The sequence below is a fragment of the Rhinolophus ferrumequinum genome, chromosome 5, assembly GCF_004115265.2.
Source record: "Rhinolophus ferrumequinum isolate MPI-CBG mRhiFer1 chromosome 5, mRhiFer1_v1.p, whole genome shotgun sequence".
In the NCBI taxonomy this organism is placed as follows: Eukaryota; Metazoa; Chordata; class Mammalia; order Chiroptera; family Rhinolophidae; genus Rhinolophus; species Rhinolophus ferrumequinum.
In genome coordinates this window covers 40,058,655-40,080,221 of record NC_046288.1, presented here as the reverse complement: position 1 = coordinate 40,080,221, position 21,567 = coordinate 40,058,655, and the positions used below count along the sequence as shown (strand labels likewise).

The following is a 21,567-nucleotide window of genomic DNA, read 5'->3' as shown; positions in this document are numbered from 1 at the left end:
CACATTTTAAGAAAGGAAAACTGTATTAAAATTGTAATACGCAATATATACCGATAACAAAAGATGAGTACAAGTCACGTTTGATTTCTGCAATTATAAGAGGTGCTCAATGTAGTTACCATCAATGACCAGACTTCTGATTACAGCGAACTACTGCTTGAGCAACCTTGACCAAAGTGTTCACTTATATACATTTTTTGGCACCCCCGTTATTATATATATATGTACACACACACACACACACACACACACAAAATCTCCACACAAAACATTCATACACAAAGGTGTGAATGTGTATATAGTGCAAAGAGCTTCCTGGAGGCTTTTGTCAGCTTTTTTAGATACCATTATAGGCAGGTAGGATTAAAGGATTTAATCCTATTCATGGCTCTACCTTGCAAAGTTGGGCTTCAGGTACTTGTCTAGAAAGACAGAATAGTGCTGGATCTGTAAGCAACATTTGCAGCATAGGTTTTCTGAAGTGGTCACTGAGAGAATTCCATAGAGAAAGCAATGTAAAGAAAGTATGTGTTATGGGGATATGCTGCCAGGTAGGCTTGACGAGGGTTCCGTGCAAAGCACTGATCACATTTATGTAACCTTTCCTGTCTCCTGCTATCTGAGAAATGAAAACACTCTTGCAACTTCCTAAATCCCCCAAGTCAAACTATTTCACAATGGGAAAAATTAGAAAATATTATCTTGTTATTCCCACTTGCAAAGATAAATCAAGTGTCACGCTATTTCTAAGTAATCATGATTTTGTAAAAATTGATTAAAATCATGTGATGCAGATCCCCACATTTTCATACAAATACAGAAGCACTGACCTGAAAATATTGTCCTGATGTCAGGGACAGACAAATAAACCTCCAACGGCCAAAATAAATGGTCCAGATACCGGATCCTCACTCCGGTATTTCCAAATCGCTCTTCAAAGAACCATTTTACACAATTCTCTTGTCACTTCAGAAGATGATTCAGAATTATTAAACCTAATTTAGAAGCTACTACATATTGTATTAATGATTCAGGAAGCATCTTTTCAAATGAGATGTGGGCTCATTATTTTTGTTGTTTTTGAAAGATCAACCTTCAGATTCCACATCGCAGTCTTAAGCTTCTTAAGTTTGGTCATCAAAAGCCATTATTTCATATGCACTGCATGTGAAACATATGCCCTAGAATAGCAATCTTGGCGGGGAGGTTTCGTGACTTCCTAAGCTTGAAGACACAGCTGTTTCTAGAAGTTTTGACATATCCATGTATATTATATCAGTACATCTTCACTGAAAGATGAAATCTCTACACAGTAGACTGAATCGGAAAGTAGACCTTTACTATTATTGGAAATAAAGGGTCAACAAGAACTAATGTTTGAGAATAAATAGGGAAAGAAATTTCCTGTACTGATACTTCAAAGACTTTGCAACATCTGGAATTTGATTCTATACAGGGTATTCCACTAAGAAGTAAGTATAAAAAGATTTTAATAGGGCAAACAAGATTCAGGTTTCTTACAATATGTTTTCCCTGGGGGAAAACAAATAACACAATGCATCTGACTAACCTTTCTGCACTTCAGCTGCATTAATTAACATTTAGTCATGGATTCCACTATGAGCCAGATGAACTCAGTGCTACAGCTGTTTTCATTGAAGGGAAAAAATATGCTTTCACATTTTACATTCCCAGCATTTATAAATCTGGGAAAAATCTTTTATTGACTGCCTGTATGCCAGCATTATTGATATGCATTGCATATTAGTCACCCAAATAATTTTTGAACTCACCCTAGACTGTGATTAAATCAATGTCAATATCATTTCAACTGGGAGAGTCAGAGCCAATGCTATAAAAAGCACATTCCCAACTCCCCTTTTATTGCATCAAGGATTAGGAAAGGCTAAAGAACTGATCAAAGAAGTAGATCATGGCCTTGAAGAAATTGTTGCTGAGTGAGTCAAAGATTCAAGTGGAGATCAGGTACCCTGAGAGGTACAGATGAAGATGACCAGAAAAAAAAGTGAACAGATGTTAAAGAAATTTAATGGCAGGACTTGGCAGAGGGGTCCTTAACTCTACAAGCCAAACATGTGGAAGTGGTTGGTTGGGAGCAAAGCTGAGGTACAGAACTGCAACATTTTGTCAGTCATTGAAGGAGGTTTTTTTTGTTTTGTTTTTATATCAAAGGCTTCTTTACAGTGTAATTGTGTGAGGAAATTATGACAGTAAATCAGCTAGACAATGCATTCTACCTGTGATGCCTTGCCAAATTTCATGTTACAAGAGCTCTGTGAAAGCAACTTTGTCTCCAGTAGTCTCTTAGAAATGCTATGTCATGACTTCTGGTCAGCTCTGGAGTCTTGGGGACAACTGGATATCCAATAATCACATGGCCATGTGTATGTGATTGTGTGTTCATTTGTACCAGTGTACAAACCTGGAATCATTATCTGTGTAAATAGTAACCGAATTTGACACTTGCCTCCTCAAATTAATGTTTTCAGCGATGACTCAAGAAGAATAAAGGCTTTCACCTTTCCCAACATGAAACAGCAATAATTCAATCAAACCAGAAAAATATCTTACCTGGAACTACTTCAAAAAGGAATTTCCCTGGGCTCTCTTCATTGCAGGGATGTTCAAGGACTTTATTTCCAGGCAGGAAAATGGTACCCTGTGAACACAAATTCCCAAATCATCAATACCATCAGATGGCAAATACTGAATGCCATCATCATCATCATCATCATTATGGAACATCCAAGGTGCAACTGTAACCTAGTGTATAGTAATCTGCATCAGACTCATTTATATTATCAACTAATCAAAATCATGTAAAAGAATCATATTCATTCAACATTTAACAAATATTTGTTGACCATCTAATAAGATGCTGTATTAAGTGACGGACTCGTTTTAAGCACCAATTTATTAAATGCATTCTGTGTGCCAAAATTTTTACTGAGCATTCTGTCAACATCATATTATTTGTCAGAATAATCTTATGAAGTACATATACAATCCCCATTTTACAGCTGTGAAAACCAAGGCAAAGACATTAAATAACTTAGTCAACATTGCCATAGTTTCTCTTAATTATCCCTTTTCTTTCCTGTTGGATTTCTCTCTCTTTACTGGATCATTCTCATGGTACTGAGACATATTTAAAAGCTTATCCTATTAACAAGTGTACTTTGACTCCAGCTATCATCCATTTTTCTTTCTTGCCTCGCAAACAGTTGTCTCCACTAAATCTGTTTCTTTATACGTATCCACTGTTGTCTGGTTTGTGCACACATAATTTCAATTCATGACTCTCATGAGCTTCATGCTTCACAATTTTCACTCCTCAATGAATTTGACTTCCCAGGAGCATTCAGCTCTATTAACTACTCTTTCTTGAAGCACCTTCTTCCCTTGGCTTTTGGGTTTTCTCCAGGTGTTTCTCTTACTTTTCTGATGCCCAAGTTCCTTTTGCTGGCTCTAACTGGCCTTTAAATATTAGTGTTTCAAAGATTTATCCAATGAGTCCTTCTCTTCTGACTCTACATTCTCTTTTTCCAAACTATCTCATCAATGCCTATGCCTTCAATAACCAACTATAAGCCAGTGAATACCAGAATAATATTTCTAAACCAGGGCTCTCTGAAATTCAGACCTTTATATCCAATAACTTATTTGACATTTCCATTTGGATATCTCAAAAGCATCTTAAACTAAACTTAGTCCAATTAAAATGCAATGAACTCTGGTACTGTTTATGCATTCCCAACTCAGTGACTGGTACCCGCTTCCAATCAGTTCCAAAAATCTAGTCATGTCAGAGTCATTATCTGTCCTATATCTCTACTGCCACCCTCCCTAGTTCACACTATTATTGTCTCTTGCCTGGAATGTTTTAATCTACAGTTCACTGAATTCCCCATAATACTTGTACAGCTTACAATCCATTCTTTTTTTTCCTTAATGCAGTCAGAGTGATCCTTAGAAACAGAAATTTGATCTTCCAACTTTCCCGCTTAAAAATCTTCAATGGCTTTCATTTGTCCTAGGATAAAGCTATTGACGGTCTGGTTCCACCTATATTTCTAAGCTTATTTTTCCACTCTATACTTTTAATGCTTTTTATGTCTTTCTGTGATCCAGCCAACTGCCTTTTTTAAAATATCATCACACGCTCATCTACCTGAGGTCTACTGTCTTTCCCGGGCTATTTTATACCCAGTTTTCAGACTGACTACATCCAAAACATACTTGCATAGCTTCCTGAATTTTTCCTGGACTGATTTACCACTATATGTAACTACATCATTTGCAAGATTATTTGATTAATGCCTATCCATATCATTTAACTGTAAAGGAGACAAGGGACAAGGTAATACGTGTTTGTCTCCCTTTTTGCCTAGCATAAGGTTGATAGTGAAAAAAAAATGTACTGTTAGGTGAATGAAAAAATTGTACTGTTAAAAAATTGTACTGTTAAGTGAATGAAAAAATTGTACTGTTAAGTTAGTATAACAAAGCCAGTATTTAAAACCAAGCATGCTGATTTAAAAGCTTAAGCTCTTGTCTACTATATTTTATTGTCCACTTTCCCAGCTTGAAGCAATATTTAACTCAAGTAATATTTTATTCAAGTTTCATTCTACCTGGTTTGGCACGGAAAATAATAGTCATCAACTTAGTCGCTCCTTCTGGGCTTGGAGTAATAAAACATAGCACTCCCTAACTAAAACCCAAGGAATTGGAGGTTAGAAGTATCCTTCTTCCTCCATGCTTACAAGGTGAAATGTTACAGGTACTACCTTTGTTTTCCTCCTCCAGGAAGTAAATTTTCCTGCTTTGTATCATATCTAGTGTCCTCTGGCCTATGGATCCCATTTTGCTTACTGGTATTTTTCCATAATTAAAAAAAAAATTACTAAACACTTTGAAAATATTCATCACAATTAAAACCTTTCTCTTATATATAGGTTCAATCTATGTGATTTCTATAAAATGATATAATCAGTTGTTTCAATTATGAGATTATTTTACATACTGAAATGATTGTGTAAAGTAATTAAATTTGTGATTTAGCTTAGTTTAAGAACATAGCATCTAACCTTCTAGATACACACAATATTCATTTATGCATGCATATATATATGTGTCTATATGTGTATGTATAACTCCTGTTTAATTCTATACCTTCATGCGCTACTTAGGATCTCAAACTCTACATGTGTCCTATAAAGTGAATTCAAGCCACTCTCCTGCATAAAAAATTCTCCTGAATAAAGCAATTTTCCTCCATGAAATCCCAAACTACCTCACTTGGTAATTAAAAGGAAGAGTAATGTTATTCTTTTTTTTTCTTTTTTGTACATGTGAAATAGCTATTTCTGGTTGATATTTTCATTTTAATTTTCAAATTTGACATTATACAGATTTTATATTTTGACCATTTTCCAAACAACTTGTGATGTAAAAATAATAGTTTAAATAGCAGTAGACAATGTTTAGGGCAGGATATACTGTAATTAACAAACATGTATTGTGGCTAATTCATTGTCACTCAGGAAGTAAAATAAAGTCATTTAATTAAAACAGCTAGCTTGTTCACCTTATGTAGCAAGCATGTAGTTAAAGTCTACAACTAAGAGAAGGGTCTTAATCATGCCAGTTGTTTTCAAAGTATTTTGCAGAGTTTATACTGCCAGAAAATTCAGATAAACAAAAAAAAAATACACTACAATTTACGCACCACCATAAATAATCAATATTAACACCATATATATCTTTCCATATTTGTATAAACTTATGTATGTATATGTGTATACTAACATACATAGTAATTTTTACAAAAAACAGTAATTAAAATATACTAATAAAAATATATTTAAATACACTCTGCTTCAAAATAATATAAAAATATACTCTGCTTCAAAACAAAAACAAAGCTTTAAAAAATTTAATTAGTTTTGTTACTTTGCCAATTTAACAATCTACATCATTTTTAAAAGCTGAATAGTATAGTATTTGATTAAATATACATACTGTTACATCCTCTATTGTTGTAAAGTGTTTATGCTTTTTTTGTAAGTGTTATTAGAAAGAACATTTTCATGATTATCCCTGAAGTTAAATCTTTGAGCTCCTCCTTAACTTATTCTTTAGGATAAATACCTAAGAAAGAAATTAGTAGTCAAAAAGTATGCACTGTTTGTGTCGGTTTAATTCTTCTACAATTGCTCTAAATTACCTAACCAAACAAATAAACAACTAATAAGCAAGTATAACTCAAGTATCCAAATTGATTCAAAAGTACTTTATTGAGACACTGTCATAAGTCAGATATTATTTCTGATGATTTAAGTGTTTAAATTATTTCAGATGAAGTAAAGTGTGTAAAAAAATAAACTACTAATACAATACATAACTATACAACAAATTACAATAGGAGAGGCTTTATGTGGAGGAATAATTAGTAAAGATTGTTGGTGATGTTGAAGACATGCTGTGGAAAGTCTAACCGCAGGCAAAGGGTGTTGCATTTCATAGCCATAACAATTGAGAACCAGAGTAAGTGCTTCAGCAAAACAGATAGAGATCTAAGAATGCCAGCATCTTAGAAAGAAATCTGTTACCATGAAGCAATTGATCGTCATAAGACAGAGAAGAAGACTTGACAAGAGAAGTCAAGACCTAAACATTGGCAGTAGAAACAGCACAAATTTGCATTAGAGATCCACTATTAAAGATATATTTTTTGGAAATATGAAAGAAAGTGGTCATAGCTTAAACACTAGCAATGAAGAAGGAAGAGTCAAATATGACTTTAATTTTTCTCTTCTGTATATCTAGAAGAAAGCGGGTGCCTCTTGTTAGACATAGGGAATTAGGAAGATTCAAGCTCCATGAAGCCCATGCCCACGAGCCCAAAGTACATGATATTCTTTAATTTTCTGTTACTAGCTAAGCTATCCTCTATTTCCCCCTCCAGATCTTCTCTGCACCCCTCACTCTATTCTATACCCCAGGACACTAATCTCTATAAATTGCATTAATCAGGCTCTCTTGACCTCTGGCTTCAGGTTGGGTTTGAGAGGTCACAGCAGGATATTCATTGACTTATCTTCCTCCTTGGTAGGCAGCAGTTTGGCCCTAGTTGCACTGGCTGCCTTAATCCACGTACCCTTAACTTGCAGGCTTCCCCAGATTACAGGAGAGCTAAGAGTGGTAATGGATTCCTCTCTGTTTTTAGCCCCAGGTTGTTTTCACAATCTCTTAGTTTCTACTAACCTTTCCAACACTTTGTAAATCATTTCTTCATCATACACTCTCAGGGTGGAGCCATCAATTTCTTGCTGGGATCTTGAGTGACAAAACAGCCATGGTACAAGTGGTCTGAGTTTTCTAAGAGTAGATTACTCCATTATTCAATATGCCTCACTGCAAATTTTGGGTGATCGGAAAGAAGAAGCTCAAGAATAAAAAGGGAGGCAAACTTTTTGATAGGAGTTCAGTACATAGGACAGTAACTACATGTAAATAATTTTAATCAGCATATGTAGAATGGAATTATACTTATTTATATCCCTTCTAGGGATATTTATTTTATAAAGAATCTTTAAATTTTCAAAATGGGATAATATGTTAAACAAAATCTTCACTAGTTTGACAGCTAAGATTTGGCACAAGAAATATAATGCAGAACCATACTAGTATTTTGTTTTCAGCTAAAATTACTATTAGAAAAGAAGCTCATCTCTAGTTACTATCAGATCACTGAGCCAAAACCACAAGATATTGGGATAAGTCTAGACGCTGTTAAAAACAACATGGTGATATTATTCTCTGAAATTTGGATTGGAAAAATGTATTCATGTGCTGTATGTTGCTTTGTTAATTTCATAAGAACAGTGAAGAGATTTTTCTTCCATCATGAACAATGATCATGAACATCACAAAGAACCAGGAAAAATCTCAGCTTGTATGAAAATATACATTATATATATATATATATATGTTTATGGTAATACTAGCAGATATATATTGAATCTTTACTAGAATCAACTCATCATTTGGAGATCAGCAATTTGGGGCCTCAAATATCTGAGTCTTCTGGAATATAAGTGCCAACTCTTAGCTGTCAAATTAGTGAAGATTTTGTTTAACATATTATCCCATTTTGAAAATTTAAAGATTCTTTATAAAATAAATATCCCCAGAAGGGATAAAAATAAGTATAACTCCATTCTACATATGCTGATTAAATATATGTTTATATGTATATAAACAAATATATATATATATATATATGTTTATTTTTAATACAAATAGAAGTTTAAAATGAGATGAAGGTGAAATAAATGTTATTGAACAGTTCTTATTAGAGTTACATAGGTTGGTTTGTTCTTTTTATTTTTTTGTAGCAATTAAGTTCATTAATTTATTCAATCATTATTTATTAAACAACACGTAGCATGTGCCAGGCCCTGTCCTAGGCACATATAATATAATATAATGGTAAGAAAGTTCAATGATGTCCTTGCACTTTTGGATCTTAGAATCACTCAGAAAAGGCAGAAAATTACAAATAAGCAAGCAAACAAACAGAAAACCAATTACTGATAAGCCCTTGCTATGAAAAGGAAACAGGATATATACATGCTTATGAAAGGTATAAAATTGTATCCATAAGTGCTCACGCCATATAGCAATCCACCAATGATGATAAAGTTTGTGGTTTAATAAGTCTATTCTGTAGTCAAACTGCCCAGGTTCAGATTCCCATTCTTCCACCCACTGGCAAAGTGACTTCAGGCAAGATAATTATCTTCTCTACTCCTCAGGCTCATCATCCTTAAAATGAGATAAAAACAGAACCTCCTTCTTAACAGTGAACGAATTAATATACATGTAGTTTATAGAAAAATGCCTGATACATAGTACTTTTAGCTGCTTTTAATATTGACCCAAAAAAATCTTATATTCCAGAAGACTCAAAGATATTTGGGGCCCAAAATTTGCTAATCTCCAAATGATGAGATGATTCTAGTAAAGGTTCAATATATATCTGCTAGTATTATCATCTAGTAGAGTAAACAGGAAGATAAACTCTTAGAAATTTTGAAGTTAGTTTTTACTATCATGTTTGCAAGACTAGACTAACCCAAACAAACAAGCCTCTAATTAACAATCATATAATAGATAGGACAGCATAATGATGTTGATAATAATGATTGTTAACATTTCTTGACTATTACTTTGCTAAAATTATGTGTATGATATTTATATCATAAATTTGTTCAATGTCTCTGTGGCATAGGTATTTCTCATTTTATAGGTGAGAAAAATGAAGCTCAGGGAGCACCCAGCAAAGAGCCTGGCATTGTAGATTCGCAACTCATATTTGTTGAAAGAAAGAGAGAGAAAGAGAGACAGAGAGAGAGAGAGACGAAAGGAAGGAAGGAAGAAAGGAAGGAAGGAAGGAAGGAAGGAAGGAAGGAAGGAAGGAAGGAAGGAAGGAAGGAAGGAAGGAAGGAAGGAAGAAAGAAAGAAAGAAAGAAAGAAAGAAAGAAAGAAAGAAAGAAAGAAAGAAAGAAAGAAAGAAAGAAAGAAAGAAAGAACAAACAAGGGAGGGAGGGAGGGAGGGCAGGCAGAGAGGGAGGGAGGAAGGGAGAAATAAATCTGTTTTAAGGATTTTTATCTTTATTATTAACCCAATTTATGTTCCTCTTTCTAATCAATCACTGCTATTTAAAACAGTTTGAAGAAGTCTTATAAATAGTTCCCAAGTTTCTTCTTAGCCTCTGAAATTAGTTACACTGATACCTGGGATGCTGCCAGGAATAGAAGAGGTACGGGGACTTGCAAATTGGTATAATTTTAGAATTTACTAAAGTAATTCTGATGTGCAAACTGTTTAGGGAACACTGACCTAAGCATTGTTATGAATTGCCTTCTAGAGAAAATAGCGTGATATCTATAATGATGTGCACACTGTAGAATGTACTATTTTTCCACAGCTAATAAAACACACAAAAGCAAGTAATAGGCATAATATTTCCCAACCATTATTTAAGTTAACAATGACAAACACAACAGCATGAGACTATTTTAAAATTACTGAATACCACTAAACTGTGGTTTGTGTCTAGAAAGGGGGTCAAATATATAGTGATGGAAGTAGAATTGACTCTGCGTGGTGAACACACAATGTGATATAGATGATGTATTACAGAATTGTACACTTGAAACCTATGTAACTACACTAACCATTGTCACCCAAATAAATTTTAATTTAAAAAATTACTGAATAAATAGACTGAAATTCTCTACAGAGATGTCTCATCTTGCTGTTTTATACAGAGGGTGCCAAATAAATGTGTATACATTTTAAGAAAGGAAAACTATTAAAATTGTACTACTCAATATATACCAATAACAAAAGATGAGTACAAGTCACGTTTGACTTCTGCAATGACAAGAAGTGCTCATAGTGGTTACCATCAGCATCCAGACACTTCTGATTACGGCGAACTACTGCTCGAGCAGCGCTTACCAAAGTGTCCACTTGTATACATTTTTTTTTTTGGCATCCGTGGTATTATAAACTGCAAACTTAGCATTTGAGAAGCATTGCCATTACGGATTCATTTTAATTCTACAAGAATATTTGCATAATATTATTACATATGTTCAGGTCCTAGGAGCCTAACAGAATGCCATTAATTCTGATGAAGAATAATTTGTGCAGTGTTTGGATGTAATTCATTTAAAAGTTTTGAACCTTTTGTTTTCTGACATTAAGGGCCCCTTATCCCATGTGAATTCCCCCTCTGGACAGCACAGAAGTACGTGAAATTCTTCCCTGATGGAGTCCTTCTGTGTTAACATTCTCCCTGGGAACATGACTATTACCATTCTACCGTGTTTCCCCGAAAATAAGACCCCTCGCTGGACCATCAGCTCTAATGCGTCTTTTGGAGCAAAAATTAATATAAGACCCGGTCTTATATATATATTATATATATATAATATATATATATAATATATATAATATATATAATAATATATAATATAATAAATAATAATAAATATATAAATAATAAATATATAATAAATAAATATGTATTAAACTTATTAAATAAATAAATAAATAATAAATATGATAATATAATATGATATGATGTGATGTGGGATATAATATAATATAATATAATACTGGGTCTTTATAATATAAGACCCTGTCGTATAGAATATAAGACCCTGTCCTATATAAGACCCTATATAATATAAGACCCAGTCTTATATTAATTTCTGTTCCAAAAGATGCATTAGAAATGATGGTCCAACTAGGTCTGATTTTCAGGGAAACACGGTAGCTACAACGAGGTCACACCTATTTGGCTACATGTTTTTGATTCATTGGAGAATTGAGAAATTCCTTGATTGTGGAGGGAAAACAGATTGGAGATGTGGGAAAAGGAATACATTATTATTCTAAAACCAAAATTCTATGATCACACTCTTAAAATTGGTAGAAACCTTTGAAGTTACTTTCCTCAGGCTATTCTAATATGTGAATCCCTCTGCAATGCCACGGGCATAAAGAATTTGTTGGAACCATGTCTCACTACCTTTCTTAAGGTGTCTCATGCCATTTTTGAAGAAAAAAATTCAGATGCTGACACAAAATCCATCCCCCAACAAATGCTACTCCAAATTCTTCCTTTCAGAGTGATCCCCCTTTTCCATCTTGAATCATTACAGCTGACATCTATTGAGACTTACATGTGCCAGCACTATTGCTGTACATTTTAATCTTCTGAAAACCTTATGTGAAGGGACAATTAAAACTGTCCATTTTACAGAAGGAACATCGAAACATAAATAAGTTGAGTAGATTGCAGCTGGTAAAGTAGAGATGCAGTTTGACTCTCAGGAACTCCAAGATCCACTTTCTTAGCCAGCATCCTTTATGTGATAGAAAGCTACAATGTGATTTATTGGTTCATTTACTTATTTGTTTATTCATCAACCATATATTTAGTATGTACTGTGAGTTGAGGATGCCAAAATGCTTAGAAAAACATGGAAATATTAACATAGGTTATCTTTGAATAGTCAGGTTACAGATGATTTTTATTTTACTAAGTTTTTCCTACTTTAAAAAAATTAAAAAATGAGCACATGCTACTTGTATACTAAAAAAAAAGATACACACAAATATATTTTTAAAACAAAGAAAAGTGACAGGAGAAGGCAGAGTTGGACAGGGGAATTTTGTAATCTCAGTGTTAGGCTTCCTGTCTTGCAGTAAAGACTGTGGAAGACAGTTCTAGAAAATGTTTAAATATAGTATAGAACTCTGAATTATGGCCACTTAAAGATATCCAGTCCTAATCCCTCAAAGCTGTAAATGTGACTTTATCAGGAAAGTTTTCTGCAGATGTAGTAAAGTAAGGATCCCAACAGAGAGTTATCCTGGATTACCAAGGTGGGCCTTAAGTCCAATCACAGGTGTCCTGTAAGAGACAGACAGGGGAGTTTGACACACACAGAGGAGGGGGCGTGTGAAAAGGGAAGCAGAAATTGGAATAACACAGTCACAAGCAAGAAATGCTGACAGTCACCTGGGTTAGTTCCCTCCTGGAGCCTCTGAAGGGAGTCTGGCCCTGACCTGCCTGCAGCTTGATTTCCAACTTCCAACCTCCAGAACTGAGAATAAATTTCAAAGAGTAAATAAATGTCTGTTGCTTTAAGCCACCGAGTTTGTGGTAATTTGTTACAGCAGTCAAAGAAAACTAATACATATAAAACACATTTTGAAACAAACCTTTTCAATGACCCCTTGGGACGAGCCTGTAAACAGCTGACGTTTTAAAAGGAGTTCACTACTAGTAGCTGGTAAATGGTATCTAATTTTTAACTAGTCACTAATTTGGGGGAAGAATCTACAGTGTGCAAGGCACTCAAATAGGTTGCAGCCAAAGGAAACCCCTCCTCACTGGATCTCTAGTCTCATTATGAGGAAACTGATTAAACCAGTATCACATTCACGTCCTCCGAATCCCAGCACAGAATATCTGTGGCGAGGTTAAGAGTCCTTATTTGGAGAGAACTGAATTCAGTTGCTAACCTTCTCAATCAATTACTGGGACCTTGACCTTGTTCTTTTGTGTCCAACAATAGATGCCAATTTATAACACTTATTATTTCTCAACTAGAAAATGAAATGTCAGCTGCTCAGGGAATGGTAAATGCCAAAGGTTCAAAGTGAAGTAAGTCTATGGCAGCAGGAGAGAAAACACCAAAAAAAAAGTTTTTGGAGTTTGTCTCATCATAAGATATGAAGAGCAAAAAGTCATAGCTATATGATATTTATTATGAGAAAATCTAGGATCCTAAAGAGAAGGATCTAATAAACTATTATCGATGGACCAGAAAATTGATAAGTAAAACAGCTCCATTTAACCCTTTACCTTAATTAACTAATAAACCCTTTGTGTTTTTAAAAAAATAAAGTGGAGAACAACTAGGTTTAACTTTGGAAGAAACTGTACAATAGTTAAATCTACAGCATCAAAATAACCAGGGATGCTGAATACAATGACTAATTTTTTTCACAACCAAGTAAACTTATTTTATAGTTTAGTAATTTTTCATATATTTGAATGTTAAAACTGATAGTTTTAACTAGGAGAAAAAAGTCTTTAGCAGGAAGAAGGCAACTTAGGACTTAAGTGTGCAGCTGTTTTTGACACTCTAAGTTTCTTTTAAAAAACAATCTCTACTTTGGCTTATGATGCACCTATTTTTCTTGGCATGCCTTTGCTTCAACTTACAGTCGATTATGTTCTATATAATCTTTAAATATCGGTGCTGAAATGTATGCAGTGTGATATTTACTTGTATAAAGAATATATTTTTGTGAAATTACGTAAGTTTACCAATGTAATCTGTTCGTAAGAAAAACAGAATTTTCATGCATTGGTGGTAGAAGGGCAAAATGGCAAAATTCTTATAGAGGGCACTTTGGCAATATTCATCATGCTCAAACACATAAGAGATGGCTCATTTGCCAATTTATTTGCATTAAAACAGCATGTTTGCAAGGCAGGACTTGAAACAACATAGGTTTCCACCAGCATTACATCAGGTGTTTTATTTTATATATATAGATATATATATACACACACACACACACACACACACATACACACACACACACATATAATTTATGTAATTTTCTATAAATATATAGAAAATATATATTATTTTTCTCTAACAGAGATAACTTATTTTACTTCTATGGCTGCATAATACTCAATTATGAAGATGTTTCCTAGTTTATTTAACCAATTATATATATGTATATATATAAATATATAAATATATATGTATGAGAGCTCTCTACAATAGGATATAGTATAAAGAAAAAAAGATAGTTTAGAAATTAACATTCAGCATGCTATATTTTAAGTAAGAAAGAAATGATACTAAGAATGTATGTCTATATTTGCCTTTACTCATATACAAAAACTATGGGAAGAATACACATGAAACTAACCAAAATAGTTACCTATAGAAAGTATAGGGGCAGGAGAATTGGATGGATGGGAAGTAAGACTTTTCATTGTAAACATTTAATAAAGTTTTGATTTTTAAAATTATATGAATGTTTTCCCTATTTACAAATTAAAAAGGAAAATAATATGCAGAGAAAAAACAAATTTCACAAAAATGTTAGTACTTTTCTCTATATTATTGATTTTTAAAATATCCTTTATAACTTTTTCTCCAGAATTTCTATAATACATTGCGAGAATATTACTTTTTTAATTTAAAAAAAAATTACCTTTTTGTGTTAAAAGTAATTTTGAGTTAATTCACTCACAGTGTTAAAGACATAGCCAGTGAACTCTATATTATTCTAGACGTATGAAGGCACCTACTTGGGAACTGAGAACCTCCTGGGAGTATAAACCGAGGCACAATAAAAAAAAAAATGTTTCTTTGATAAAGAGTGTGTGTGTGAGAATATTTTTATTTTTAATTTAATGTTGGCTTTCCTTGGCAAATAGCTACTCTTCTTGCTTAGTAAAATAATCTCGGGGGGAAATATCAGTGACTAAAATTTTGGATTCAACAGTCTAATATTCATCTTGGAACTTCATCTTGGAAGTTCCATTGATTTTATAGTTGCTCTCACACAGCATCATACAATTTATTTGTTCCTGGCTCCTGCCCCAAGCTACTCAAATGTCATTGATTTTTTTCCCCTCTACCTTAAAGACACTGATTTGGCTGCTACGATTAAGAAGCAAAGTGCTTCAATTCCAAATATTCATTTCCATCCTGTCCCTATCACATCAACCAGAAACAATTAATGTGATAATCCAATTCAAATCTACTTCAATTTGCAATAGTTAAAATTAATACAACCACTCCTAAAATACGTAAAATAGACATTATTTTTTGTTGGTTTTTTGATAGCTATTTTAACATGCATTGATTTTCTATATTCAAGAAGGCACTGGAACAAAACACAAATATCCAGCAAAGCCAGATATCATGATAGCAATACATTCATAGTGCAACATAAATTTTTATTGCATTTCATCTCTAAGTCAGACAATGTTTTGAGTGCCGAAGATATAACAGCAGAGGAAGCATACAATGTCCCTGTTCTCATGGAGCTTACATTCTAATAAAGGAAGAAATACATATTTTCATCCATATATAAATTTAAACACATGGGCGATTTATTGATGTAAAGGGCTATATAGTTAACTAAAATATGGTGGTATGTTTAAATGTGCCTGGGTGGCTACTTTGGTATGTATAACTGTTCAAAAATGGCATCTCTGAACAGGTGACATTTTAGTTGAGATTTAAATGCTAAGAAAAGTCCATCCACATGAAGATGAAGAATGGTGGTCTGAGAGGAAAGCAGGGGTGATCAGGTCCCATTTTATAAGCTAAGGTTAAGTGTTTGGATGTTTATTCTAAGTGCAATGAGAAGCCATTGAAGGATTTTGAACATGGTATCATCTGATTTGTATTCGTAACAGAAAATACTGACTATTGAATAGAAAATGGAATGTTAAAGGATGAAAGTGGAAGCAGGAGCCCAGTCTAGTTCAGGATCAAAAAGATTGGTAGCCATTAAGATGAAGACAACTAGTGTTATTTGGATTATGCTTTCAAGGTAAACAGGAGTTGTTAATGTGTTGGAAGTGGGGTTTAAGAAAACAGAGGAGATAAAGATAATGCTTAGAATTGTGTTTGAACATTGGAACACTGAGTGGTTTCATATACTATGACAGGAAAGATAGAGAAGCAGAGAAACAGGATTTGGGGGAAATTATTTAGTTTAGGCCATATTAAGTTTAAAACACCCATTAGACATAAATGACAAGTAGAGAGGTCAATATATGAGTCTCAAGTTCTCAAGACAGATTCAAGCTGGAGATTTAGTTTTGAGAGTCATCAGACTACACATTATATTTGAAGTTGCACAATTAATTAAGGTAATGTACTCTAGGGAGAATGTGCGGACTAGTAGGGGAGGGAGCCAAGGGAAGATCTCCAGGGCATGCCTCCATCTAGAGGACCTACAGAAGAGAAAGAGCCAGAAAGAAGGCTGAGGAGGGGCCTGAGAAGTAGGAGGGGCAGGCTCCGGATCCTGAAAGCTGTACCTTCATTCATCTTCTGTTGCACACTCCAGTGCAGAGAAAATCTCTTGAGGAAGTTCATTCCATAACGGTAGCCTCTGGCCCTTTCTAAGTTCTGCTTCATACCAAGCTGGAATCTAACTCTTGAGAATCTTTGCCCCCTCAACCCCTCTCTGTAACCACTGGCTGATAATGTCCTCTGGTTCTTGACATCTCTGAAGACAGCTACCAGGCCCACACTAAGTCTCCAACTTCCTCTTTTATATTTTTGTCATCTGTTCAAAGAAATTAGTGTCTCAATACCTCATTATCCACATAGCCTTCCTAAGTTTGTTTGTCACTCTATTAAAGCATAGTACCTCAAACCCAGTAACCCTCATAAAAATCCACCGAGTAAAGGTTAAGAGCATGAGTTCTGTAGTAAGTTCAGCTTTGTTTATATATAAGTTCTGCGCCTTGTTAGTACAATGTTGGGCAAGTTCCTGAACCTCTCTATGGCTCTATGCATCTATAAGATGGATATAATACTAGCAATTGACTCATAGAACTGTTAACAGCTTAACACAATGCCTGCACATGGTAAGTACACAGAAAAAAGTGCTAATTAAAAAAAAATGTTGGACTACAACCTTCTATACATAGACAATGTAATTCAATCAACAAGGTCTAAAATTTTGCTAACGCTGCAGGTGTTCAGATTACATTGTTGTTGCTCTGAGAACATGTAGTTACTTATCACATGAACTTGTATATATGTGCAAGTAATAGTTTTATATTCATTTAAGTAATGATTTCACCTAAATGTATGTATTTTTTGTGATTTGTGTATATATGTTATGTATATAACATGTATGTCTTTTTAAATTAGTTATATAAATATATGTATTTATATATACACACATATATTTTCTTTGTTAGTTCATTTGGGTCAAGAAATTAAATATTGGGATAAAGTATATCATTTAGGTCAATTTGTATAGTTTACAAAGGATTTTTAAATATAGCACCTTATTTAAATTTGCCAAAATCTTATATTTCATTAATTTTATAATTTGGATTTTTGCATTTAATGTCTTTTAATTGGGATAATTCTTGCAGACAGTGGAAGATTATAGTTTAAATTACAGTGTTTTACTCTACTTAGTGATACAAAATCTAATTGTATGTTTTACATTTGATGTAGTCTCATATTAACTGAAAAATAGTTTAAATGTAAAGAATAGGTACATTCATCATAAGCAACAAAATCTAAAGCAAATACTTTAGCAAATTTCTTCACTTTCCTAAGTGACTGTAGTCTATTTAGATCTATCTACACACTCCAAACTGTTAACACTTATTGGTTACCCATTTGTCAATCAAAATATGTTTTGTTTTCCTTTCATTAAAACAAATGGAAACCAATGAAAGGAAAACATTAATGATGTTTTCTTTTCATTAAAAAACTGCTTTATCTCCTTGTATATACTTTCAAAACTATTTACTAAGGTCTACTATATGCAAGGTATTATTCTAAATGTTGAAGATATGTGCTTAAAAACAAACAAAATATAATAATAACAAAAACAAAAAGCACATATTGTCTGCGGAGTTCACTGTGTAAGGAGGGAGAGATATACATATATATATATATAATAAAAGTCAAGTAATAATTAAGGTTTTAAAAATATTTTAAATAATTGAGGATAGAGAGCTGAGTATCATACTTTTTAAGCCCTCCACGGGACACAGCACATGCACTGTACACAGTAAGTGGACAATACATTCAGCACTTTGTGATGGTCCATTTGACAAGAGTTACTTTTAAATACTGCCTAACTTCCCCTATCCCTGCTTTATTTATTCTTGTTTTTCTACTGGACTCCATTTATGGGTGTCCTATAAAACATTTTTCTTAAAGCCATCAATAAATTTTAAATTATAAATAAGGGATTTGTTATTAACAATTTAACACATTTCTTATATGCATTTTTTTAAAACTGAACTTGAAGAAGAAATGGTTTTATTGTCTCAAAGGATGGAAGCTACAATGGTGGAAAGAAGATACATTAAAGTGCAGTCTTAAAAACCTGTATGCAACTGTATATAGTGGATTTACTTCTGATCACCCCAAAATTGGAAATAACCCAAAAGTCCTTCAGCAGGTCAATGGACAAACAAGCTATGGTACAGCCATACAATTGAATACAACTCAGCAATAAAAAGAAAGGAGCTACTGAAAACACAGAACAGCACAGATGAATTTCGAGTGCATTACGTTTAATGGAAGAAGCCAGGTTCAAAGACTATCTGCTGTAGATTGCCTTTACACGACATTTGGAGAAGACAAAACCATAGGGACAGAAAACACATTTGTTACCAGGGGCTGAGGAAGAGGAAAGGAAAGACTATGAAGGGACATGGGGGAATTTTTGTGGGGTAATGTAACTATCTTATGCCTTGCGACAGTGGTGATTACGTAACTGTATATAAATTATAACTCAATAAACCTGACGTGAAAACTAAATGCAGTGTCACTGATGCTCTAGAGGTTGGAGGGCTTCCTACTGCTGCCAGCTTGGTCAACCTAACAGAGTACTTCCTCCTTATCCCATTGTTCAGGCCCGTCTGCAATCTCACCCCAGGCCCTGAACACCTTGTCCTGTGGTATCGTCTACACATCACTACAGACTGATCTGCCCATGCCCGTGGAAGTAATTTTGTGAATTTTTCCTAAGAGGAATGAATGCCCAGTTGCTCTTTTACTCTTTGCTCGTCTAAGTAATATGCTCAAAGAGGGGAATTATGAACATTACTCATTTTTGCAAGCTTCTCCACAATATCTATTACACTCCATGTAAGGAAAATAGTAGTGTCCTTCAGATGGTAGGTACTAAAAAATTGTGGAATGAGTAAATGAATTGAATAAATGAATTTTTAAAAAACATGAATGCATTTATTATTTAACTATGGCTTTAATTGACCAGACAAATTCAACTTTCATTTGAATTTTTGTAATTTCACTGCCTTGAGGGGATCTGTTTTTAACATAAATGAAAGATAAAATTTCCTTCCCAACTTCCTTTTCATCAAGGAATAGCCCAACTGTTTCAGTCATAATATTGGTTGGATCTTTAGTTTACGCTTTATTCATTTTTCTCCTTCATCCTGTCAATATGCAGGCTTTTCTTCTCTATTCTTTCCCACATGTAACTTTTCCTTTCACATGGGTCTCTGATACTCTCACTGACAGCTTCTGACCTACACTTATTGCTATGCACAACCGACCTTACTCAGAGCCAAGAAGGGTCTTCTTCATCACAATTTTGAACACATCTTGCACTTTTCTGACCCAAAGAGTGGCCTTGAAGGGTCATTTAAAGCAAGTTAAAATTTTGTTTATGCTTACTCACAGGCCGTTAATGAAGCTGGGTTAGAGTGGGATTGCAGACACTGGAACTTCAATACGTAAATATAAAAACCAAAGTCACATCAAAGCAAGCATCATCTGTATTTGCACAATAATGAAAGCTGAGGTTAAATATTCAAAGCTGAGTACAAATAATGCTGTAAATTAAACACGAATTTAATCTTGACGATCTAGGCATGTGCTCTGAGAACTCTCAGTTATAGTCCATCAAGACTCCCAAACCCCCAAGGCAAACAAAACAAAATATAAACATTTATCTTTTTGGTTTTTTGCATTACACTGAGGAACTCGTTGATAATTTGTGTAAGAAAAAAATTACCAAACTGAAAAGAAACTATCTTTATTGTATCTTAAAAGTATATCTTTTCTTGTAATAATTTAAAATCTATAGAAACATTAATATCCTATTGGATATTGAAATATTTCAGTTAAAATACATTTTAAAAGTACGTTTCATAGAAAAAAAACAGGTTGATACCTTATTAATAAAGTTGACATCTATTTACAATGGTGCTAGGAAGTAACCTGAAACAATCATTTTAATGCATATGTTACTCTAATTGAAAGAACTGCATCTATGTTAATATAATGTATGTCTGTTATTGAAAAAGAGTGGTTTTTTTAAAAAAAAAAACCTTGTTTCACTTCTCTTTCATTCTGCCCTTCACCGAAACGTAACAGAGTGTTTACTTCCCTTTTTAAGTTCCTCCTCTCCCTTCATTTTATCTATGTATTCATAAGTAATAGAGTCACAAAGAGAGGAACTTGATTACATTTGGGTATGTATATTTTATACACATATATATGTTATAACCAGAGAGAGGGAGAGAAAAAGAGAGACACGTGTATTCACAGGTCGGATTTGGATGAATGCAGTGGAGCAGAGATGAAATACCCTTTCAGAAGGAGAACTGTGCATGGCACTAATGGGACTTTTGCACATTCTTCTTTAGACAGAGGAACTTGGTCCAAATCTTTGGTTATTTTGTCCTCTCAGACGAGACATGAAGGAAGTGTGATCTGACCACAGGGCAGATGGTCTGGATGATCAGCTTTCAGAAAAGAATTTTGTTAAATCCACTTCCCACATGTTTTCAGTCCGATGGAGCCCTCATTTTATTACACAGACACATACAAGCACACACATGCGTGTATGTGTCTGTGGATCTTGACATCACTAACTGTAGTTTGTGCTGATGTGAGAGTTTTTAACATCTGTCAGGACCACCCAAGAAATTTTCAAATTTAAAAAAAAAAAATCTGCAATCAACAAAGATGTGATCAGATATGAAATACAAGGACAGACTTTTCCTCTATGACAGCTGTTCCAAATTCTTGACTCATTGATGTTATTTATTTTGCAGTAGGATGCATCCATGCATCAGGTACAGCTTTTTGGAAAGATGCAAGCAACACAAACAAAAACAAGCAACATGAACAAAAAGTGTCATGTTCAAGTATGATTTATAACACCTCACAAATGTT

General features: G+C 33.8%; 1 protein-coding gene across 4 annotated transcripts in view; it reads right to left on the bottom strand.

The window, feature by feature from the left end:
- ARHGAP24 (Rho GTPase activating protein 24) overlaps window positions 1-21,567 on the bottom strand; it is a 701,125-nt gene that overhangs the window by 250,629 nt on the left and 428,929 nt on the right. For all 4 annotated transcript variants that reach the window (XM_033105937.1, XM_033105936.1, XM_033105935.1 and 1 more), the window contains exon 3: window positions 2,593-2,680. In XM_033105937.1, the coding sequence (XP_032961828.1) occupies window positions 2,593-2,680 (88 nt within the window). The remainder of the gene's footprint in view (window positions 1-2,592; window positions 2,681-21,567) is intronic.